The 26,345-nt window shown below is 31.6% G+C and overlaps 2 protein-coding genes across 2 annotated transcripts; both read right to left on the bottom strand.

Annotated features, from left to right (window-relative positions):
- Nucleotides 1-2,226: 2,226 nt before the first annotated feature.
- LOC132719280 (uncharacterized) lies at nt 2,227-12,418 on the bottom strand. Its single transcript, XM_060703036.1, has 2 exons — nt 12,068-12,418; nt 2,227-5,801 (listed from the first exon to the last, which is right to left on the bottom strand). The coding sequence occupies exon 2, from the start codon at nt 5,769-5,771 to the stop codon at nt 3,249-3,251; it is 2,523 nt and encodes an 840-aa protein (XP_060559019.1). The 5' UTR covers nt 5,772-5,801; nt 12,068-12,418; the 3' UTR covers nt 2,227-3,248.
- A 1,452-nt stretch (nt 12,419-13,870) lies between these two features.
- On the bottom strand, nt 13,871-22,739 carry LOC132719279 (carbohydrate sulfotransferase 11-like). Its single transcript, XM_060703035.1, has 3 exons — nt 22,485-22,739; nt 16,598-16,680; nt 13,871-15,017 (listed from the first exon to the last, which is right to left on the bottom strand). Exons 1-3 carry the CDS (start codon nt 22,624-22,626, stop codon nt 13,944-13,946), a joined length of 1,299 nt encoding a protein of 432 aa, XP_060559018.1. The 5' UTR covers nt 22,627-22,739; the 3' UTR covers nt 13,871-13,943.
- Between the last annotated feature and the right edge of the window lie 3,606 nt (nt 22,740-26,345).

Genomic DNA, 26,345 nt, shown 5'->3' with positions numbered 1-26,345 from the left:
TTTATTTCCCTACTTTAACATTTTGATATTGTTTTAAATTAAAAATACAGTTTTTGTAACAATTATAACAAATAGCTCATTAATTATTTTTCCTATAAATATAGCATTCATAGTACCAGCTATTCGAGATTTTTGTGTAGTAGTTACTATAACTTTTGCTAGTTTACCCATGATATTTTTAATGCTAACCCGAACTTTTTTATCTACTAATTTTCCCTATTGCGAGACAAATATTATCATAATATTTGTGTCTCAATGTAATTATGAGCTTTTACATCAATGCTTTATTTCAATACATGCAGTCATTCATCAGATTGTGTCAATAATAAATAAGTAAATAGTAAATTTCAAAAGAAAGATGACAACTTACCTAACAAATTCTTCTGATAAACCTTGGATCGTCTCTTAATTATTGACCGGTTTTGTTTTTGAACATAAACACTTTTTGAGTCACAGTTTCAAGATTTTTATATTCCCACGGTAAAAAGCTTCAAGTAATAATGACGCAAACTTAGTATAGAAGTAAATATTTTCCGCATTGAACAATAGAAACCATACACAACAACTGATTTCGTCTTTTTCAAAATTTTGAATTACTTGATATTAAGAAATACAGAGTCAAATATCCCACTGTGACATGTACTTGACCCTTGCACAAAACATTCTTCTAAGCTTCTGGCTATCTCCTATATTCCGATAGAGATAACCTGTAAATTACACTTATTTATTTCTGTATACGAGGGGTTATCCAAAAATTCGTGGACTTTTTAAAAATCTCTTGAACGTTAAATTTTATCAGCATACATTGTAGAATATTATCAACACATTTTGAAAGCAACATGTAACTGCGTCAATAAATAATGATTTTATATTGCTTTTAAATATGCACATGCACGGCACCCGGCGCACTATAGAAAACCGCAGTTAGTCATCGTATATTTTTGCTAAAAAACTAATAATCAACGTAGAAAAGCCGCTAAACACCGCATGTTGCTTCTATGACATAATTTAAGTAATCTTTAAAATCATGGACGTCATTTCCGTTTATTTTTGTTGATATCGCTAGAAACGCCAGACGCCGATATTGTTTACAACGGGAAAATGACGGATACGCAGAAATTAGAAAATCGCGCCATCATAAAATTTGGTTGTAATTTGTAAATGACACCAGTAAAAACATTTTAAAAAATCAGCAGGCTAACAGAGAAAGTAAAATGTCACGATAATTAGTGTTTAAGTGGTAAAAGATATTTAGTGTTGAACGGGAAAACGGACATTACTTTGAAAGGCAGTTACGGTCATTGACTGCGTAACGTAGAAGCAAAAGTTGTACGTTATCAAGACGTTAACGTCAATAACTTTTTGGAGTGCGCCGCTGTCGCCGATATGTGTTTATCACACACCCGTGCCGATTTTGCGACTCCTTAAAAATGGTATTGCACGGCCGTGCATATATTTCGACGTGACGTCATTATCGTTATACAAACATAGTGTAAAGACGCGCTAAATGTTAGCGTTATACTATAGGCGCGTCAATGAAAAATGACTCTTTTTTCACTTTAAACGGTCTTTATTTTGGGTATGTGATAAAAAGAATATTAAATTCGTGTAAGTTCATTACTGAATTTAATGCACTCGTTGAATAAAATAATATTATGCTCGCCAGAGGCTCGCATAATTTAATTTATTCAACTCGTGCAATAAATTCAATATTGAACTAACACTCATTCAATATCCTCTATTTATGTAAAAATTAATATTGTTGTAATCTAAGAAGCTACTAACATGAATTTTTCTGTGTTAATTTGTTATTTATTATTCTAAGCAGTGTAAGAATTTGAAATCAATATGTCAAATATATTTTATGCAACAAAGAAAGTCAACGAAATTTTGGATAACCCCTCGTACATTGTAGATTTGTTTTAATTTTGAATCTCTCTGTTAATATTTATGTGTGTACTTTGTATAATAAATTAGGTTTGCAATTTATTGAAAATAAATTTTGTTGAAACCAACGAGTAAGAGATAAACAGTAAAACAACTCAAAAAATAGTTTACATAAAATATCATAACAACTGAAAAAGCAGATCAGCAATGCGTTCAACGAGGTTTAAATTTTGTTAAAGGACCATTGTGCTTCAGAAATGCTTTTATTCTAATTCTTCAATAGCTTTTAGTTTTGGAATATTAATAAGTCAAAATATTACGTTGTTTACATTTTGCTACTTTGATTACTAATTTTGTCACATTTATCGCTACATTCTTCAGGTTCTTCAGGCATCTAACATATATTATAACCATTATCTAAATGTAACCGTTATAGAATTTATGTTTTTCCTTTCTAAAGAAGTTAAAAATATATCTATATCGGAGGCATAATGTGCCTTGTATAATCACAGATTAATCGAATTAGTATGTCAAGATCGTATTGGAAGATATTGCGGATTCTGCTTTAAATCAATTGAATCAGACCCAGATAAACAGACTAAGTGACTATGCTATATTGCATTTAAACAAAAATGTGGTATACTATTAAAGCTACTAAAGAGATACTCACCCTTGATTTAGAAAGGAACTACTATAAATTATAACATTTCGTATATGTGTTTATTAAACAACAAATTCATTAATCATATGTTCATCAAATCTCTCAAAGTTTCCAACCTCAACATTCACTCTGTCTATGAGATAAATTCCTCCCAATATTGTAACAGAAAAAAAGAATGTCATTACTATACTGTACAGAGGAATGATTGTCAAGTAGAAATAATGTACAATATGTGAGTTTAAAGCAACATGACCTGAGATTCATGCTAATGTTCATAAAATTAAAAAAATGTATTTAAAATTAGAATTAAGTCAAGTGATGATTTACACACATCAAACGGTAGTTAAAATCTACAAAAAATACCAAAAAGATAGGTCAGAATATGCAAAAATGGCCCTTACGGCGTTAGTCGTGCAAGACAAAAATGGTGATAAATACTGCAAAATCAATCATTAATTACATGTAACATATAATTTTCTTGAATTTTGAATAATTTTTGTAATTGTCGATTTTAAAGAATTGAAATAGTATTGATGTCAATTAAATCACTCGAAATAACACAGATGTCGATAAGATAAGTTTTAAATCAGTAAATGCCTTCAGTATCAGCATAATTGCAGAAGCAGGCACAAGTGAAAACTTTTGTAAACACTAATGTCCCTTTCAATGTCTAGAAAAGCAGTGTTGAACTTACACTTTTTCATGATGCTTTTCGTTTAGTCCAGTATTCAATAATTGTCTGCTCCATGAATTTCTTTTCTATTTTGTCCTTTGGCGCATTAGAATGACCGATATGATTAGATTCTATGAGCTTTGGCAATGCACCAACAGCGATGATCAATATCACTTGAAGTACTTCTGTTATTTGGTCATCCGGTACTAAACTATAATTGTGTGTTATGATAAGGAAAAGGAGTAACCAGGATGTTAAAATGGAAACTCTTAATAGCATTGACAGAACGTGTTTGTGTATTGGGCGATATTTACGAATGAGCAATTGAAAAAGCTCATTTGGTATACCATAGCTGTGTTCTTCTATTTTCATTTCAATTACATTTTCACTTGTATTAGGAATGATGGTATTTTGAGAAGTATCCAACAACTGTCCATTAATTTCTATTCCCCTCAGTTCGTTAAACATAACGTTTGAAACAGTCAAATGAGCATTGAAGCAAGTTACGTAATTTTGTGTTTTATTGATCCGTTTTGATATTGTGACTGCAGAAAGAAGTAGTGATGTATAATTATATTTAAACAGTTTAAGTTGGCGTATTATGTAATATACAATAACGACAAAAAGGAAAATATTTCCAAAAGAAACCGAAGGGAAAATAACGACAGCAACAAAGCAGTATAATATCACTTTAGTGACAAATGTAAAGCTTGAGACAAACAGCAAGCTACAACAGTAAGCAAATACCAAAATGGATATGGATAACACAAAGTTATAGAGGCATCTTGTGAAACAAAAACTGAAAAGGTACGAAAATATTGTATATTTTTTCCTCAAATCGGGTATCATTTTCATACCCGCTCTTATCATTATAATGAAGAAAAAGAGAAACGGTACTCCAAAATATAAAAGACACATCAAAATTTCTAAGAGACAAATCACAATATATAAAGGTATACAAACAACACTGAGCAAGCACAGAAGCATTGGCATTCGGTCACAAATGAAACGTGCCCTCGTTATTTGTATTCGCCAGACTAAACGCCAGAATTTCATAGAAAATAACATATAGAAATTACATCTCATCAGAGTACCACCTTTTTTGTATCCAGGTTTCAAATCAGCAGGGTCAACATTGATCTGTGACAGGTTAATAATATCATTTGCTCCGAATAAAAGGGGCGACTTTATAACTCTGCAGCTGAGACACTGCTGTCTTTCTTCGACATTATTAACACTAAGATTTTCACAAAACATATCAGAAAGTGGCAAACCATTGTGTACAACATTTTTAAGACATTTAGGTAAAACGAAAAAGAAAAAACCAAGAACAAAATAAAGAGCAGTGATGCCAACTGGTCCCCCTAATGCCGGGACGAAAACTTTATGTCTATTGCTTGCATCACCAAGAAGTGCCAGAAATCCTACAGGTGCTCCCACATCCACAAAATCTTTAATAGTTATTTTATCACCTTTCTTCCAAACACCAATACCGTCGGTATTCATATACAGCTCAATATAAATTATCAACGGTATCAGTATAAGACAAAAGAATCTTCTGATTCTTGAAACTAACACTGGCCATTGTTTGTCGATACCAATCCAATGGAAGCTCATGACATCAAAAAATATAAGAGGATGCCCTCCGTTTGCATATATCCATTCTTCTTGGTCTACGTCGTTCATTGGTATTTCTTTTGTACCATCCTTTTCTCCTAGCCAAGCCAATAATTTGAAAAGAGGTATTGGAAAAAATGCCATTATCAAACTGAAAAGAATTATGTTGATAGTTGTTAAATGCGTCCATCGTATATGCCTAATGTCTTTAGAACAATTGTTGTCAAACTTTTCATCCCTGAAGTTGTATTTGAGTAAACAACATTTGTAGTCGATATATATGATAGGGAATAGGAAGTAAATCGACGCTTGGTAAGCTAAAGTATCGCGTATATTTTCGTCGATTGAAAGATAACAAAAATAGTTTTCCAGATATTCTTGTGGTAGATTAGATGCGCTGTCGATATTGACGAGTGGACTTAAAGCGTCCGTGATAAGTTCCGATGTTTCTTCCGTTCCCAATGTCAAGTTGCATTTCCCATGGACCGTCATGACAACGCGTGGTGCAAGTGCTGTTTTAAAATCCAACAGTCCAAACGAATAAATATCATAACGTAATTTCCATAATGGTATTTGGTATGGCTTGGACATTAATCCAAAAGTCCAGTACCATCTGCCAGGTTGAAACACATCTTTGGTTTTGTTTACTTTTGCATTCTGTATTACAATATGAAACTGAACAAAATGGGGCCTATGTTTTTTCAATACCTGTTGAAATGTATATGCACTCATTTTGTCAACAACAACTTTACATTCATTTTTAAGGAGAGAAGGAAGAATGACAGTTGTGTTTGACCTTATAATGTCAGTAAATTGGCTCACATTACTGGATACAGCGCCATCTGAAGATGAATTTGAAGATATTGTCCCTTTACTATAAGCAAAGAGGGATAATGTCAGCAATAGAATGATGATTGATGATACATTCGCCATGAGGATGAAAGTGGAAAGCGGGTACTTGGTCTGAAAAAAAAGGTATCGATGTTAAATTTCAGTTCAGAATACATTCTGTTACAGATTAATATGTGCACACTCCCTTTACATTGAATGACTTTGAATTTAATTTAAATCGACATTTAAAATATATAACAATTTGACTATAACTTCCATAGGGAAGGCATTGTTACCCGCCGTGCAGTTTTGTTGAAACAAGAAAGGTCTACATATTTTACACAAACGTAGGTAATTGATAGTGATATATTTATTTTAAAAAATGAAATTAGGAAATTAGGTATATCCGTCCGCTTCCACCAATTTTGTAGCGTGTACTGAATTTAAGTTATACAAAATAAATTTTACTTTTTTAATATAGTTTTTTTTACCTCATGATTGGATGCTAACTTAGAGACAATTATTAACAACAATTTTAAGTTATTCTTTTAAGATTATCTAAAACTTTATATTTTTATATCTTTAAAAGTTTTTTTTTAACAAAAGATTAATTTATTCTTTATTTCCCTACTTTAACATTTTGTTATTGTTTTATATTAAAAATACAGTTACAACAAATAGTTCATTAATTATTTTTCCTATAAATATAGCATTCATAGTACCAGATATTCGAGATTTTTGTGTAGTAGTTACTATAACTTTTAACTTTTGCTATTTTACCCATACTTTTTTTAATTATCTGGGCCCAAGAGGTCTTCTTGAAACAATAGAACATATTTGAGAATTTTGTGTTCAAGAAAATATTACAGTAATTAAGATTTGACATTTTACAAGGACATAACTAAACAAACTTAATATATTTATTTCCCAAAAATACTTTAACTGAAACATTTGCCCATATGTTTGACAGAAATAGGAAAACGTTTTTAGTGCCAGATAGTTGAGTTTTTTGTACACTAGTAGTATGTATTTAACCGATGTTTTCTATTTTACATCTGTGCATAGACATATTAATACTAAATTAAATATCCACTTTTAAAACTTTTTTGAAACGTTTGTCCATGAGGTTTTACAGAAACAGCAAAAATACTTTAGCACCAGATATTTGAGATTTCTGCGTACTAGTAAATATATTACTGTCTAAACCAAACTGACTTTTTTGCACTGCGCTTGCTTTATTTAAAACTTTTTGTAATACACATTTGTACTTAATTTTATAAGCGTATGCTGCCTAAAGTTATTCAAAATATAAACACTTTGAATAATTTTTCTTACTTACATTTATTAATAATAAAAATAACTAAAATGCCTCTTTTATTTTTACTAAATTTATAAATAAATTGTTATATACTTTTTTATGCAAACATTTAAAAGGAAAGGCAATTTAGCTAACTATAATGTACGTTTTCGTTACAATAATTATTATTGATTAGGTATATGACAATAAAACCGATTCCGTTGGATTGAGCCTGGTTTTGAAAGATAATGTAAGCAAAATGTTCCAGAACTCATTGAACAGGCATAAACACTATCTAGGACGAAGGATCAGCGTATGGTTAATCTTCCCCGGTACTGTCAAGTCTCGAATACTTAAAGCATTTGGAGCAATGAATGATACAGAAAGACAATAATACATATATTTTCATTAATGTATTACATGTGTAAGTAGGTGTTAACTGTTTCATTTCAGTTCAATTTTATATACATTTAAAAAATAAAATGATAAATGTGTAGTGATTAACAATTAATTTATGTTTTGTTTAATTTTTTTAACGTACGAACCTATTAAGCTTTTTTCGTAACGTCTTCAAATTATATTCTGATAACTGTCAAATTGAAAAATAATTTTGTACACTCTTGATATTGATGTGTATTATTAATTATATTTATATTCATTGACTTTATACCATGCTTCGCTTTCAAATAAATGTTTAGTTAAATTACAGTGAAATCATTAATGTATATGAAGTTTCAGTGTGGGTATCTGTTCAGGATAAATGTTGCCTTAAAAGTATCAAGACCTCTTTCATATCCTGATAATTCCAGCATATCTGCTTGTAGTGGGGCGGGAAATTGAGAAAATAGTGCAAATTGTGATACAAGCATGAAACTTTCAGGAAATCATCTTTAGACCAAGTAGATTTCAAAAGTGAAGTGGGCCCAAAAATATATCTGCTCATTCAAGATGGCCGCCATTTTCAAAATGGCCGCCATATATATTTGACTTACATACTAGCTCATTCATTCCAATTTTTGGTACAGACCTTTAACTAACACAAAAAGCATGCATATAGTTTCTCCTTTTCAAAAATTTTAATCTTACAAAATTTCTCTTTCATACCTCTTCCAAATCCAAGATTGCGTCCATTATGGCCGTCGATTTTGTGCAAAACTGTTATATCATTTTTATAATATAATTTGTTGCACAAATTATGTTTATTATGATAAAAAGTGTTTAAACATATCAGATTATAATCAAATTATATGTAAATCTCAATAAAAGGAAACAATTTAAAAGTTTTGTCTTAAAAATATCAATTATTAAAAAGATCAAGAAAAAATTCCAATTTTTTTTTATTTTTCAAATTTGATTTTCTAAATTAATGTACAAAGTTAAAAAAGTTACTTTTTATCTTAAACTGTATTTGACATTCCATTTATATCATGTGTTTATTGTAAAAAAATTAAGAAAACATTCTATCTTTAGGTTTTATATTTTGTGAAAGTGGGTGGGGTAATTTTGAACGATAATTGTAAAAGAAAAAAACAACAGAAAATAAACATAGCTAAGTCCGTTCTATTTCTTTTCCTTTATAGTTTTCTATGAATTCTCATGCAAAAATTCCAACTTAAAAAGTATTTTTTATTGGATGAAAGTATTTTTGTCTTCCTTCGGGCCAATTGTCTGAGCAAGAAATGCACATACAAACATGTGTATACATTCAGTTATTAAATTTGGTTGCATGATAATTCTTGTTTCAATATATTTGATATCATATACCATTTCATATAGATAGCATATTTTTGACTCCTTCACAATTTTATATTTATAATATAAACATGGCTTAAAAGCCAACAAAATGTATGTGATGTGAAACAGATATATCAATGATATGGTCTGGCCTGCATGCAGTTTTTTGAAAAGTTAAAATACAAACTAAGTGTATTTCCTAAAGTAATCATAGCTCATTTTTTTTCTTTCAATAAGAGGGCAATGATGACCCTAAGATCATTGTTGGGAAAAAGGTAACAAGATCATTTTGGGAGTGTCAATTATGTCATAACACACATGATTTGTGTCATAATTGAATCCGGTTGCTTTTAGAGAAACATGCTCAATATTTAGTTTCAAATTGTTTTTCACACGAGAGGACTTTAATAACCATATTCATATATGAGTCCATATAAACTTAGTGACCTCTGGTGTTTGGTAAATTTGGACCATGTTGTCCATGATATATCAAATATTTGTAGAGTATAACACAATAATGATGATACATGATTAATGTCTATGCGTCGGATACTGTAGGTTAAGAGAAAACAGATTTAATACATTAGTCTTTGTAAATTAAGTGATGCTCATTGCAAAACCATTTTAGACTGCAGTAGCATCATACAAATTTATGCATGTTATATCATGCGACATCCCAAATATCTTAGTTCAAGTCATTGTAGTTTAACACTTGATGTTTGTAATGTGTGTCTAGGCATTGTAGTTTGTTTGTTCGTTGATTATTCTTTTTTAATAACAACAACAACAAAACAACTTCAATAAGATTCCCTACACAGGTCTTTAAAAACTGTGTTCCTCGTGAGGGCCTTTAAATCATGCTCCTGCAGTCCAAAATGGCTTTACCTGCAGTTTACAATGACTTATATATCAAAATTCTTCTCCGAAACTACAGTGCACAGAGAAGAATATATATCGTTTATCATCACATTGTGATGCTATATAAAGATTATGAACTATTTTGGCATAGGGTCAAAATCACTTAGTTTACATGGACACTTATTGGAATATAGTTATATGAGTCTTCTTGTTGTTCTGAGAGCCTAGTTATTGGGCGTGTTTCTTTTCAAATAGTTTATAAATCATGACTGTATTTGGTGAAAAAAAGATACTCGTTATATGATTTTAGCATTTTTCAGTATTAAAGAATTATAGACCTTTTCCAGCAGTGGATCTTAGGCGAGTGATCTAGGGTCAACACTTCTTTATTGGTTAATGGGAATACATTTAGTTTATATTCCAAATCATAAGCTATGTTATGTGGGTCAAGCGGTTTTATTGATACCTATTTTAGCACACATAGATAATGTGATGTATCAGTCGCCTTAATTTTTGTTTCTTTTGAAAATATCATGTCAACATTAGTTATTAGAATGGACAGTACTAACTCAATTATACTTGGTTACAATGATGTGCAAGTAAATATAACTTTGAATTATTCAGCAAGACTAAATTGTCCAGGAAATAATTGTATTCATAAATAGACAACATTTCACTCATGTACAGGAATGAATTTATCAAATATGTATTTCCTTGATGTATATTCAGTCTTCTTTCTGCACAATTATCAAATTATATTAAGAATATTAAAACAACTTATTAGATCATGCAAACACATTTAATAACTGAATGTATACATATGATTTTATCTGCATTTATTGATATTTTAGTACACCCTCTAGACCTGAAGGAAGACACAAATACCTTAATACAAGAAACTATGTAACTTTTGGAATTTTGTACATAGACCTAGAAAACCATGTTAGAGAAAAATGCAAAAAATGACACTTTTTCTTATATATTTTTAAAGATTTTTTGTACAAAAAACTAAAACCATGACTAACAATGTGGTTAACCTAAAATTTGATTTTTTTCTAATCTGTTTAAAATTTTTATATGGAAATAAGCATACTGTGTGCAAAAAATTATACTACAAAAGAGATATATATCAGTTTTCATTAAAATTGGCAGCCATATTGGACGCTATCTTGGATTCTGAAGAAATATGCAAGCGAAATTGCTTAAAGATTTAAATATTTGAAAAGGGGAAACTATATGCATGTTTTGGTATAAGTTTCAGGTCTGTACAAACAATTGGAATGAATGAGCTATTATGTACGTCAAATTTATATGGCGGCCATCTTGAAAATGGCGGCCATCTTGAATGAGCAGAGATATTTTTGGGCCCACTTCACTTTTGAAATCTACATGGTCTAAAAATAATTTCCTGAAAGTTTCTTGCTTGTATCACAATTTGCACTTTTTTGACAGCAGAGACCTTATTTCCCGCCCACTTATTGTTTGCGAAATGAATTTCATTCTGTTCATTTCGTAATGCTTCCAAAACGAGTTTAGAATTTTATGCAATGCAATTTTTCGGCCTTTTCCGAATAAAAAAAATTCATCTAGGCGTATGTTTTTTTTTCGTTTTTTTTTAAATTTAGGTCTACGAAACGACGGAAATAACTTCATTATGCAAATCAAAACATGGCCGCTAATGTTGTCGCTGTTGTTCCGTTATTTCTCCTCCAGATTTAAGCAGCTCCGTTTGATAAAGCCTTACACAGATGACACTGTAGTTTTTGTTATATATATAACCACGGTTTTATTTTATTTTTAATACAGAATATACTTTTACCTCAATGTAAGTTTACCGGAGTTAATAAATAAGTTAATCAAACTTTTGGAAACATTTTTTAAATTTCAGGAGTTAAAACATGTCAAATATTTCGATAAATAAAGTTTGATTTAATCTGCAAGCAGCTAATTGCAACCTTGATTTAACTGATGTCTTTTAAGCAAGTCACATTGTTCAATTATCTTTTATTACTAATATGTTAACTTGTTATTTAGAGAAAAAAATTTCTTTTACATTTGATGGTAAAGTCAAAATCTGAGGCATTTACAACAAAGGATTCGCAATCTTTTTTGCCCATAATACCGCCTTGTAAATTTGTTTTCGGGCGTAAATTTCTTGCATCAGCAGAACTCTTGATTGTAAAATTTCCTCTAATACTTTTGATCTGATTAATTTGGAATAAATCATTATATTGATAACTTAAAAAATAGTTTTTCCACGTTTTTGTCTGTAAGTTGTTTTTGTTTTGACAAATATGATAAGATATAATTAGTCTGCTAATCCTAACTGTTTTATTTATTAATTTTCCCTATTGCGAGACAAATATTATCATAATATTTGTGTCTCAATGTAATTACGAGCTTTTACATCAATGCTTTATTTCAATACATGCAGTCATTCATCAGATTGTATCAATAATAAATAAGTAAATAGTAAATTTCAAAGAAAGATGACAATTTTTAAACTTACCTAACACATTCTTCTGATAAACCTTGGATACTTTTATACAAATTGTCTCTTAATTATTGACAGATTTTGTTTTTGAACATAAACACTTTTTGAGTTTCAAGATTTTTATATTCCCACGGTAAAAAGCTTCAAGTAATAATGACGCATACTTAGTAATGAAGTAAATATTTTCCGCATTGAACAATAGAAAACATACACACAAATGATTTCGTCTTTTTTAAAATTAAACGCCTTCTCATTATGAATTACATTTCTGTACTTGATATTAAGTAATTAAGAGTCAAATATCCTACTGTGACATGTACTTGACCCTTGCACAGAACATTCTTCTAAGCTTCTGGCTTTCTCCTATATTCTGATAGAGATAACCTGTAAATTACACTTATTTATTTCTGTATACACTGTAGATTTGTTTTAATTTTGAATTTCTCTGTTAACATTAAATATCATAACAACTTAAAAAGCAGATCAGCAACGCATTGTCTTGTTTTATTCAATGAGGTACACACATTGTGCTTCAGAAATGATTTGATTTTAATTCTTCAAGAGCTTTTAGTTTTCGAATTTATAGTTTCCAAAAAGTTTAGGTGATAGTGAATTAGTAATTTGTATGGAAGTCAAAATATTACGTTGTTTACATTTTGCTACTTTATTACAAATATTGTCACATTTATCGCTACATTCTTCAGGTTACAAGCATCTAACATACATTATAACCATTATCTTAATGTTATAGAATTTATGTTTTTCCTTTCTAAAGAAGTAAAACACATATTTATATCTGATGCATAACGTGCCTTGTATAATCACAGATTAATCGAATAATTATGTCAAGAACGTATGGGAAGATATTGCGGACTCTGCTTTAAATCAATTAAATCAGACCCAGATAAAAAGACTAAGTAACTATGCTATATTGCATGAGAACAAATACCTCGTATAATATGAAAGCTACTAAAGAGAAACTCACCCTTGATTTAGAAAGAAACGACTATAAATTATAACATTTCATATATGTGTTTATTAAACAATAAATTCATTAATCATATGTTCATCAAATCTCTCACTCAACATTTACTCTGTCTATGAGCCTTATTGTCACAGAAAAAAGAATGTCATTACTATACTGTACAGCGGAGTGATTGTACAAAAAGTGTCTTTGCTAAAGTAGAAATAATGTACAATATGTGAGTTTAAAGAAACATGCCGTCAGATTCATGCTTATTTTCATGAAAATCTAAAAAAAATGTATTTAAAATTAGAATAATGTCAAGTGATGATTTACACACATCAAACGGCACTTAAAATCTGCAAAAAAAAATGTATTTAAAATTAGAATAATGTCAAGTGATGATTTACACACATCAAACGGCACTTAAAATCTGCAAAAATTACCAAAAAGATAGGTCAGAATATGCAAAATGGCCCATACGGTGTTAGACTCGCGATAAATACTGCAAAATCAATCACTTATAACAGATAACACATAAAAAATTTCTTGAGTTGTGAATAATTTTACTTTTATAAGTTAATTTTTCCTCTAGAAGGCATGCAGCTTCCAAATTCAATGGAGGCAAGGTCATTTCATTTGAATCACTTTCCTTTTTATCAAGTGTTTTCAAAACCTTGTGATTACAGTAATCATTTTTAGCTTTCATGGGTGCGACTATGTTTCTATAATTTTAAAAATTCTCACCGTTTAAATGAAGGACTTTAAAATATGGATTAAATCTGTATTTACAAATACAAATGTATACATTTTTTCTGAAATCAAAATGAAAATAATATGAACATATTTAGATAGATAACAATGCTTGAGTTGACTTTCTCTTGTTCACATAAGGTTGCTTTTTCGAAATTAAAAAAAATGATAATCCTACAACCCCTTAAAGTAGTCGTGTCCTTCTGGATTAATCGGGAACGATCTGTCGAACAGTTGCTTTGGCTTGTCATCATACCCAAATATAAGACAATCACTTTTTACGAATTCTTGCAGTTTGGTCATTAAATCCAATGGAACCGTTCTATAGGCTTGAACGAGCGACTCTGTACGCTGTGCTTTTAGCTCAGCTTCATACTTTACACTGGATTCAACTGCATCCTTAACTGCAAGTCTGTATTCGGGTTCCTCTACATCTTCCACATCCATCTCAAGAAAAGGCATTTCAATTTCTTTAAGAATAACTCCTCTCATCTGATAACTCGACCAGGTTCTTTGAAAAAGTTTATATTTGGATATCAAGTTTTTGTACTTTTTCACACTTTCAAACATGTGGAATATACGACCGAAAACTCGTGAATTTTTCGTGTCAGATTCTATCTTAGCTGTAGAGCTGATGCCTTTTGAAACGACCTCCCTATATTTTAACTCTTCAACTAAATCTTGTAGATCTTGAGACATTGTTTCCAATTTTCCTATAAAATCAAAACGTTTTTGACACGGATCACAAATAGTTTTCATTGGCGCAAGGTGTGGGTTTAGGGGTCTCCTTTCTGCCCACATTTTCACCACATACTGTACCAGCTCAGAAAACGTTACGTCATGGCCGATGTCTTTACTTGTTTCCGAAGCATCTGGCCTTACTTCACGGATAACTTCAGTTCCTAGCTTCTTCCACATTTCGTTTGGGTGGAAAAATTTATTTTCGTATGCTGAAAACAATCTGCTATATGGCTCTCGTACGAAGGTGAAAGAATACGCATCTGGTAACGTATGGGGCTCCTTTATCTCTTCATAGTATTCCTTTGTAAAAACAGTGTTCGGACTTGTGAAGACCTTCTTTAGAAATACTTCCATGAAAGTTGTTCCACATTTTGGAACGTAGCAGTAATACACTGAACGATTCTGCATTAATCTGCCATATTCAAACACATTTTCTTTTTCAAAACTGTTTCCTTTGCACAAGTCCCGAACGTTTATTCTTCCTCGCCGCATCGATTCTTGCTTTTCCTGTAAAATTATTATCAATTATAAAATAAATCATAAAATATCATAATATCAACTGTATGTCCATAATCATGGAGTCAAAGTGACATTAACCCCTTCCAAGTGTAAATGGTGAGTGTATTGGTTAATGACATAATAACTATACATTTTGGAACAAATGTGTTCAATATTTTACTCAGCTTCACGAAAGTAATCAATATCTCATGTGACCCACCAAAGTTTTTAAAATGCTTTTTTTTCCTTTGTCAAAAACGTTTCCTTGTTTGTCTTGAAAATAACTTATAGGCCATAAAGTTGAACCGTCTTTTACTCCTTCCGTTCTTTAGCAACAGTGCAGTAAAAATGATATAGAGGGCAGTTTAAATACCTCTTTGTGTGCATTTTGCTACCCTATTACATATATCACTTTACAATTTAACTTCCTCCTACTGGTGATATGCAAACGTAAACAGCTTTGACCTAGATCACATACCAAAATAGTTAAATACGTCGACAATAAAGGGCTACATGCTAAAGTCAAATACTTATATGAATGTGAAAAGGATCTTCATATTCAATTTTTTTTATCTTAAATCAACATGAAATCAGATCCATATGAGCGTATTATTTGACGTAACCAATTATTGACATATTAAGATAATGACATATTATTTGCATCATGCGTCAGTTCTTTGTCATATGATTTTATGTGTCAATTCAGATAATCAAGAAAAGAGCGTTTGAACAAGATTTCAATATTTACCTCCCTTTAAATTCTTTTTATTTCGTGAACTGTCCAATGGCATTATTTTTTTGTTTGTTACTGCATTAATAATGATTGTGATATGGACCATCTTTATGTACAATTAGGTTATTTATGGAAACATTTAAAAATTCTTTTATCGGCAATTTCTCATCGTTGATATAATAAACTCCTAAACACTTTTAAGTGTCAAACTGTTATACAAATTATCTTTGGTTATTCTTATTCTACCAAGACAGTGTTGAACTACACTTCAATTCAATATTGCAATAATTAGTGTAACGAATATGATTATTCAATCTTGATCACTGTTTTAAGATCAGATGATGATTTTTTAAGATTAGTTAATTTTGCGTGATTCATCTGTAGATTTCTTTCCCGATTTATTTCGTCTAATCGCAGGTAATTATCGCCAAACAATATGAAGTAAAATATTGGCAAATAAATACTCGTAGCATTTATCTCCCTTTGATGGTACTATTTTTGTGAGATGTTTGTTTGTTTGTTTCATTTTTCCCAACAGTATCTCAGTCATATAGGCGGGTAGTTTCCTAACCATCGTTCCTGGAGAGTAACACCAGTACTAGACTACCTTCCTCCGCGCTAAACTACCAAAGTATCTCCTGGGGATCGAACCCACGCTAGAGAGGTAACTGGATTAGAAGTCTCGACCATGTGAGATATAAGTTTCCTGAAATTATGTTCTCCTTTTGTTGATCAACAGGTTTTGAAGCGTTACATGTTGGACAGACAGTACAATATCAAATCTAAATGGGTAAAGTTGTCTTTGTTTAAATGGAAGAAAATGGAAAAAATGAATACAGGTAAAATGTTTACGCACTTGATGCTGAATAATAGGCCGTCTAGGAAGTGTATCCCACACAGTATCACCAGAATCGGACGCTCGCGACATGGTGTGAACATCTGAAATAGTGTAAATGTCGATTTAAAACACGCGAAATAATGTAAATGTCGATTTAAAACAACTGAAATAGTAAAGATGTCAATGAATCACCCGAAATAACACAAATGACGATTTAAAACACCTGAAATTATGTAAATATCGATTTAAAACACCTGAACTAGTATAATGTAGATAAACCCCTGAAACAGTAAAATGACGATTGATAAATAGCATCTGAAATAGTGAAAATACCTATTTAAAACACCTGAAATAGTATGAATGTCGTTTAAACATCTGAAATAGTAAAATGTCGATTAACAGCATCTGAAATAGTGAAAATACCGGTTTAAAACGCCCGAAATAGTATGAATGTCGATTAAAAATCTGAAATGGTGAATATATCGACTTAGAACACATGAAAATGTATAAATGCATATGTTAATAGCATCTGTAATAGTAAAAATGCCGATTTAAAACACCTGAAATAGTATAAATGTCGATTTAACATCTGAAATAGTAAAATGTCAATTAACAGCATCTGAAATAGTGAAAATTCCTATTTAAAACACCTGAAATAGTATGAATGTCGATGAAACATCTGAAATAGTAAAATATCGATTAACAGCATCTGTAACAGTGAATATACCGATTTAAAACACCCGAAATAGTATGAATGTCGATTAAACATCTGAAATGGTGAATATATCGACTAAGAACACATGGAAATGTATAAATGTATATGTCCTCGACCAGTACAATTAATTTAAGATAATAATAAGACGATCAGAATAAAAATTGTAAGAATCGCCGAAAAAAGCGATATTTTTCTTCTTTGTGATCATTTTTTCTGTCTATTGCAGTAGAGGTAATACCCCAACGATTCAATAAAATGTACAAATCTTGTTACGTAGTATAAAATGAAATTAATATTTAATTTAAAATAAAAGCAAATTACGTTTCTTTGCAATTAAATAGTGGTAATAATATTGGTACGTATTCGTTAGATTTTTTAATGATCGATCACAGCGCCGGGTTTGTGTCACGTATTTATTTGATTGTGTTTTGTATACTAAAGAGATTTCAATATTAACTTGTAATCAAATATCTAGAAGCATACATTTTCGCTGAATAGTTAAATATTTTGCTTTTTATTTGTTTGTTCTTTTTTTTCTTCGTTATTATTAAACTGTTGTTTTGGTTGGTTTCATAAAATATTTGAGATTTTGCGATCAATAGAAACAGGCTTGTCAACCGCGTGACTTTAAATAAAAATGTTTCCGCCTTTTCACTTCCACGGAACTATTTTCTTTAAAAGAGGTTGACAGCAGCTGGTTCTCTGTATTGAAAAGGTAAAGCGGTTTTTGTTCATTGTGAAAGAGGAACTGGCCAGGCGGTAAATCGTTTGTAGATTGGATATATTATTTTGCAATCGATTCCTATTTGTTCAAAGCTGAGTTAAAGCAAGCGTATTATGTGGGAAAGTCGAAATTTTATAAAGGTATATCAGATGTGACGGATTACATGACCAAATATATAATAAACTGCTGTAAGGTGAAGTTTATATAACCCGAGACGCTTGGCGAGACAACCGTTTTTATACATCCATACAATTTGTCAAAATTATTTGTAACGACTTGATGACACTGCTTTCTAGTCTTACTTTTGTTGAATTAATATAACAATATATTTATAAATTTGAGGCAACCGTGTATAGAGTTAACATTAATTACAAAAATTTAAGTATTATGAACTTCTTGCAAACTAAACAGTGGAAAATGGATATTTACACGGGTAAAGGGGAAAGTCAAACTCAAACACTGACAGGTTACAATAAGAGGGTCTTAACATGGAGGTCCTGGTTAACACAAGTTTGAATATACGTATACCTATTGTTAGACGACAATGAGTTATAATTATAACTCATTTCTAAAATTTAAGTAACATGTATATTTCCTATCATTGTCAATGTGAATTATCCTCAATCGAAATCCAGTTGGTTTCACTGCTTATTATAATATCTCATTTTTTTCATTTACTATATTGTCTTATGTGACGTCAGAGAGTAACCATCCGTTACGTCACATCGCATCATCACGTTTCGGCCAGCTGGCATAACCAAACGGTATTCATGCGCATACCGGATTTGTTGCACCGTATAGAGCTTACGAAATGTACAGTTTACCGTCAGCTGTCTACACCAAGAAGCTACATGTCGCTGTAAGATGACCACAATTGCGATTATCATCATTCTTTTTGTTCAAGCCACGTTTATGAAAACGATAACTGCGGCTACGAAGACGACTACGACTTCGGCCACAACTTGGACTACCTCAACTTTCACGACTGGAAGTACGACGATGAAATGCGACTTCTACGACGTTTTTGAGTACTAATACAGCTTCGACTACGACGCCGACTTAGATTTTTCTTCAACAATTTCAACAACTTCTACGAGTACGAGAACGACAACCACGACCAAGACTACTACTACAATAATGACTAAGGTCACGACTTAAGTTATAAGTTATTTTATTTGACATGCCAATCTTGAATATCGATATGCTCTCGATATGTCACATCCCGCTTAGGGTGAGATAGCAATAACATTCACCCATGACAAGCAAGATCATGTCAACGAGGCGTTTACTAATCTCCCTACAGTAGGATGTTATATTTATACATTATCATATCCGCTCCGTTGGTTATGAATATTGTCTAGAAAACAAGGTTTGAAACAAATTTATCATATTATAAAATACCATTTAAAGTTCATTGGCCTATAAAGGAAGAAATAAATTATATTGATGGTCTTTACAACCACAAAATAATTAAATATTGATGACGCTGAGATATGGAAGAGTGAGATAAATATATTTATATAGCAGATATTAAAATGTTCTAGAATAAAATATTATTATTTATTATATAAATGCTCACAGTAAACCACCAAAAACTTTATCATTTTTTTCAAACAGTTTTTATGAATATCTAGCTTAAGGTCTTCAGCGTACCCGTTTATATACTATGACATGACGTGAACGCTGAAGACAACCCCGTAGGGAAAGTCCACCAATAATCGTGCCAGGAATCAGACACGCTCGTATTCATTCATCGAACATGCCATGAAGTAAAGTGAAGCATGCCTTGGTAAAACTATATATAATCTGTTGATAAGCCAAGGATGGACAAATAAAAATCTTATTATGAACATAAACTACCTAATAGTTTCCGGCAGGTAAAAATTTCGGCACTTGGCCGCCATATTGCCAAAATGTTTGACCACGTGATTACGAGATTGACCTTTACGAACCCATGTGCTTACAATATTTTAATAAATTACTTTTTTTAAAGATATTGAAAAAGGTGATTTACTGACTTTTATATTCAACAAAAACATATTTAAGTACTAAAAAATTAATGAAAATAAATAAAAACATTATCTTGAAATCATGTCAACAAAATGTTCTAAATATAGTACACGACTCTATTCAAATCTGTTCCCGCGAATGACGTCATACGAGATCTCGCGTGGCACCTGAATGTCATGGCCGACTGTAGTCGGCGTAAATTGATGTTTTACAGTTAAATACATGAAATAGGCAATTTTAATGACGGTATTAATATTTTGATACTTTAATTGGTATAGAACGATATTAAAATGATTGTTTTATCGTAAAATGCACAATTGATTGGGTCAAGTGTATTTGCAAGTGAAAAATAAGAATAAATCACCTTATGTTATTCTGGTTAGGTTTCGTAACGGGTCTAATCCATAACTTTAATGCCGCATCAGATGAAAAACAAAAATGTTAAATAGCGGCTTATAAAGTTTTGGAAGCCAAAACTAATGAATATCCAAATGATATATTTCTATTGTTTTTATAAATATTTAAAATACAATAGGACAATGTGCCCTTTGTAGACCAATTCTCTTTAAATAAATGGAATAAGCAATTTCTATTTTGGACAAATTGGTGTTATGTAATTTATGTATAATATTATATGGATATAACTCACTACAGTGTTTGAACGTTACTTACAGACGCGTGCGGAAATCATGATCACAAAGAAAGAAAATGCCTCTTTTTTTCGCCAATTTTTACATTTTCCGTCTATTATCGTATATAAATCGGTGTGAACGTTTTAAAGTTCAATCCGTGGGTGAAAAGGCGATATTTTTGCATTTAATCATTCAAGCGCCTTTTTTTTATTTTATTTTTTATATTTATACATTTTAGGAACATAGCACAAGATACATAATATAAAATCATACAGTTAAGAGATAACATAAATAAATCATATATATAAAATGAGATCATAAAACAGCATAAAAGAGCACACTTTTGTCATAAAAAATAAGAGGTACTATGCACCTATGGATAGCCCATTAAGCTAAATGCTTATTTCCAATGGGGTCCATAGAAATAAAAAAAAAACTAACATAATTTTAACCCTTTCCCCCCCTAAAAAACAAACAAGATAAAAAAATAAAAAATATAAACTAACTAACTTTGGTCAAAATTTAGGTTGAAAAAGGAAATATATTTATAAAAGTATGCCCTTTTTAAAATAAGCCTAGTATTACTATCACAGAAATATTTGATCACAGTGCCTAACACATTAGTTGTACACATATATATCTTCTGAAAGACTTTTATAGCTTTCTAGTAGGTACTTTTTAACAGATTTTTTTGTATTGCACAAAATTATTAATGGATTTTATATATTCTGGCAGATCATTCCAGTCTTTAATTCCATTATAATAAAAGGTCTGTTTCATCACAGAATTACACTGGGGGACAATAAAATTAAAATTGCTTGATCTAGTATTGTAAAATCTTGCATCAGCACAACATCTAAAGTCGGCTCTAAGGTATGATGGACTCTTTTTGTAAAAAATCTTATACATATGATTTCGTCTTAACTGTTTGACTCTGTTTTCTACATTTAACCAATTTAATTTTTCAAACTCATACACTGTTACAGAAGTTCTGGGCGGTAAGTTTTGGACAAATCTTAATACCTTATTCTGAGTAATTTGTAACTTTCTTTTTAAATGTTTTGATAAACCTTCATACCAAGAGGAACAAGAGTAGTCAAAATGACACTGAATCAGGGCTGAACATAAAAGCTGTTTTGTATTAGTATCTAAAAGTCTGCTCTGCCTATATAAAAACTTGAGCTTGGCATTCACTTTAGAAATAACGTTATTAACAATAGTTTCCCCAGATAAATCACTATTGATATAAAGACCAAGATACTTGACTAAATTATACTTGTCCGGTATTTAACGGAATACGGTATATAGAGAGGTGCTCCAACACGTTTTTTAGTCTCATATAATATAATGCTAATGTAATATAACTTAAATGAGAGTTACAGAAATGACAGATAATTTATACTAAAATGCCATCTTCAAATATAACTGTTCATGCTTAAGAAATTATTAAAGGAACTCCACTCCGATACAATGTACAATTAGAAAAATAGATCAGCTTGGGCAGTTAAAACAGAATATTCAAAAGTTATTCAGAAAAATACTCAGAACTAGATTGAAAATCGTATTTTTTACCTCTTTTTATTTAAGAGAAAAATCGTTGCAACGCTTTTCATTTTTTTTGTTTATTTTTCACAGTAAGAATAGTAATTCTGGAAAACGGAGGGAGAGAATGGTCAGACATTTTGCAAATAAGTTATTTGTCGCCTAGAAGTATTTCAAATGGAAAATTAATCTCGGAAAATTATTTCCGAGTCCCGTCATGTAAAAAATCAGTGGAGTCCCTTTAATATTTCATTCTCAAAACGTTGTATAAAAGAGTGATACCTTTCTCTGGTCGCACTAAAGATGTGATCATAAAACAAAACGCCATACACATTGAAAATCCAAGAATTTGTTTAATTAATTTTATCCGAAACATTTTTAACTTATACTTCGACTGATATCTTGGTCTCTTTCGTCCATACATTCGCACCCAGGTCTTCACAATAACTGCGTCATATGGCGTTCATTGTAGCGCATGAAGCCACGTAGATCTAGTAACGGAAATCGACACCAACATCAGGAGTGCTAAATACAAAGAGAATAACACGAGAACAAACAACAAACGCAACATAAACAAAAATGCAGACAATTATCCCATTCATAATTTTCGATTTTTTTCTCTCTCTGCAATATGTCCTTTTAAAGAGGATGGTAATTGCTACATAACCATGTTGAAACTATTTATTTGGTCATCGTATGTACATGTATATACTGCTCTATAAAATGCCCATACATATCTGGAATTTTCATTGGCTGACACGACTTTTATATAAACCAATTTATATAGTAAGCCAATTTACCCTCTTAAACACCATTGTCATCTTCGTACGTGAATATGTGTAATTTAAATAGCGGACCCATTAAGGCAATACAATGAACAAGTCACTACCGCCAGATGTCCGCATGCCATTGACGTATCCCGGTGTGGTAATTTTGTTCTTACTCTTTATAAACTGTTCGAAATATTATTAGAAGCACCTTCCGGAGCAAGTAATGACTTACCCTCCGGTGAATTTGCAAAATAGCCTGTGGAATAACTTGTGGTATCATGATTATGACAACATAAGGAACTGGGTGCTAGCCCCAGACACATGGCCGCCAGATGGACGCGTGGCAAAGGCCTGTTACAGTTTTCGACGGCGCAGCAATTTCGACTTCGGTATATATACGTGTTTTTAAAAAAAACTACGCAAGGTCCATTGTAACTCACTTCTTGGATTAATTTCGTTGTGGTTTCGTCGGCGTAATAGCTTGGAGGCTCTTTTTCATGACAATTTGAGACTAAAAACTTGGCCTACAGATGCCCGCATGCCAACGGATTTTATTTCTTTATTTAAAATTAACGAATTTTCACAAAAGCACCATTTATTGGAGCCTACCGTGACTTACACATAGATCCGATTTTATTGCAAATAACAAATAAGCTATTGCAAAAGCTTCGAGTCCCTTTACGGCAACATCAGACATTTTGCGTTAGCATACGAAATATAGCCATCAGATCCCCGAATTGCACGGACGCTTAAGACGCTCGGCGATTTCTTTGATAGTATATGAATTCCACGTATTTTTATATAAAAAAAAGATACATGATCTTTAGGAGGCCACTGTTAGCTACCAATTGGCCTGATGTCGTTTCAAATTAACCAGTGCAATAGCTTTTGAAGCTTATTTTTAAGCAATATGTCAAGCGGCGGTAACCCACAGCGTTGCGTATTGGCCTGTGCAATTGTTTGGAAGCTCATCTTCATGTCAATATCAGACACCTAGCCTCAGAAACATAGCCGTCAGATACTTGCATGACAACATGTTTTTACCGGTACGGTGATTTGTTCTTTAATAACCATAGCGTAATAAAAAGTTATCGCACAGCTAGCACATTTTGGCTTCTATGGAAGCTCGTTCGATCCTCGGACGACGTGACACCGATGAATTAGATATTTTAGGGATGAGTTGTCGGTTACTTTTGGAGAACTTGAATAACTGGTTAATTATCCAGGAAAACCGGTTCGACAATAGACATGCACATGAACAGATAAAAATGTTGTCTGACTTATGAATGTCGACAGGACATTCCTTTGCTGTCTAGATCTATCGCTTCGTGAATGTTAAGCCACATTGTGTTTTACCCGCGTTTGATCTTTACACGATATAATACAATGTAACATGTGCAAGGTACCTCGGTGTTCAACCTCAATCTTGATATTGATCGGATATTCGTTCTTGTTTTTATCATTTATTTAGTCTTCTTTCAAACCACCCTGTCCGTGTATTGGATGCTTTGTAAGGTACTTTGTTTGCAACCGGTCGAATGTGTAATGTTGTAACACATTTATTGTGTGTATAGCTTTCATATTTTAATTGAAAGTAGAAATTGTTTCACTTACGAGGTTAAGCTACCTACAAGAAATATTCTGGAAGAATGATTGTGTATAAACGAACCTTGTTCGTATGCAACTTAAAAATACTTGACGGATAAGCGTCTATATTTTACGCAGAGCGCACTTACAAACTCTCTTGCATAATTTCACTAAGCTACAAGACAGGAAAAACAATTCCTACTAATTTTCCTAACATTCCACCAAATAAATTTTCCCTGCATGTATACATGGGAAAAATGCATTTTTATTTCGTCTTTGTTGAAATTAATTCGGGTCTGATAAAGCTCATGTATGTGTTTTTCTTTGCTATTTATATTTATGGCTGCTTTGGTATCACTTTTCGCGATAAACAAGAGGATTTTTTTAACCGGAAGTAAACATTCGTATGTCAAACAAAGCCTTCTATTTTGACAGTCCATGAGTTTTTACTGTTGTTTATTGGGCATCATTGGCCTTTTTAGGAGATAAAAAAATACCGTACTAATAATTCATTTTCAATATTTGTGTTTGAAATTTAAACCGTCGTGTGGTGTTATTAAATGGCAAAATTTTTATGTATCGGTAAAGTCGGGTATTTTGTGACGTTCTCGTAGAAATCAAATTGAAAACGTGAACGGTAACAGTACGTAAAAAAGTAAAAAAACAAAACAAGAATAAAGATCAACAAGGCAAAAGAACGAAACAATGCGATTGGTATGTTATAGTAATACCCCGCTTACATTACAGATGGCAGCGCCCATCAAGAAATGATATTGAAAAATTCATTGATAGGTTTAGAATCCTATATATCTTTAATTGTTTTTTTAATTGATTTAATTTTAATTTTAAATATACACGTGTAGTCTTTAGCCGGACAAGCCAAAACCCGGACCCGCTTCGCGGCCCTGGCCTTTGACCCGTATAACTTCTGGCAACTACGTGAGAGATGTGCTTGCCCATATGGCTCATTCCGGTAAAAGAACCAAACAAACATGCGCCAGGGAATCGATTATATGGTTCGGTGGTCATTACTTCGTGTCATTGGGTGATCGCAAGTTCGAGTCCCACCCACGGTTGGATTTTTTTTTCTGATGCATTTGCATTCTTAAAATGTTTAAAAAAAAATCTATTTACAAAGGGTTTATATGTCAGTTTGTGGCATAAAACATATGTTTCATCCCTAACTGATCTGCAAGTTTTACAATTACACGGTTATATACATAGTAACATGTCGCTTTTGTGCTTTGTCTTTTATGTGAACCTTGGTCTTGATATTTTTGTTTTATTATTCAAAATGAATGTGATCAAGCGGAACGCTTAAGGGCGCTAGTGCGAGTGCCCGGAATAATTTGTTAGCAAACGATTAAATATGTATTTTTTCTATACATGTGCATTGTGTTGAAATTGTGCATAATTTTAATGATGAATGAAAGTAATTGTTTTGTATATGAGAGTTTGAAATAACTGCAAGAATTAATTTTTATTTTAAACTTCATTGCTATGCAACGTCAAACTATTTGATATACATGTACCAGTTTTAATAGAAAGCAAATGGGAATTTCATGGTGGATATGCTATACAGCATTTAAGAGATGGCATAATAAATCATTATTTGTGATACCTTTTAAGCATTTTATTCATCTAGTTATCTAAGAATTTTAAAATGAGTTCAATTTCTCGACATTGTTGTTGGGTTTCAAGTGACACCGACATTGTAACACATATGGCGATTGTCTAGCGAAGTTGGTGGAATAAGTCTAAGGTACACACCTTGCAGTATTTCAGG

This window comes from Ruditapes philippinarum, unplaced genomic scaffold (genome assembly GCF_026571515.1).
Source record: "Ruditapes philippinarum isolate M1 unplaced genomic scaffold, ASM2657151v2 ctg6551_1_1_1_1, whole genome shotgun sequence".
Lineage (NCBI taxonomy): Eukaryota > Metazoa > Mollusca > Bivalvia > Venerida > Veneridae > Ruditapes > Ruditapes philippinarum.
The sequence above is the reverse complement of the archived record's forward strand: the minus strand, read 5'-3'. Positions and strand labels throughout refer to the sequence as shown.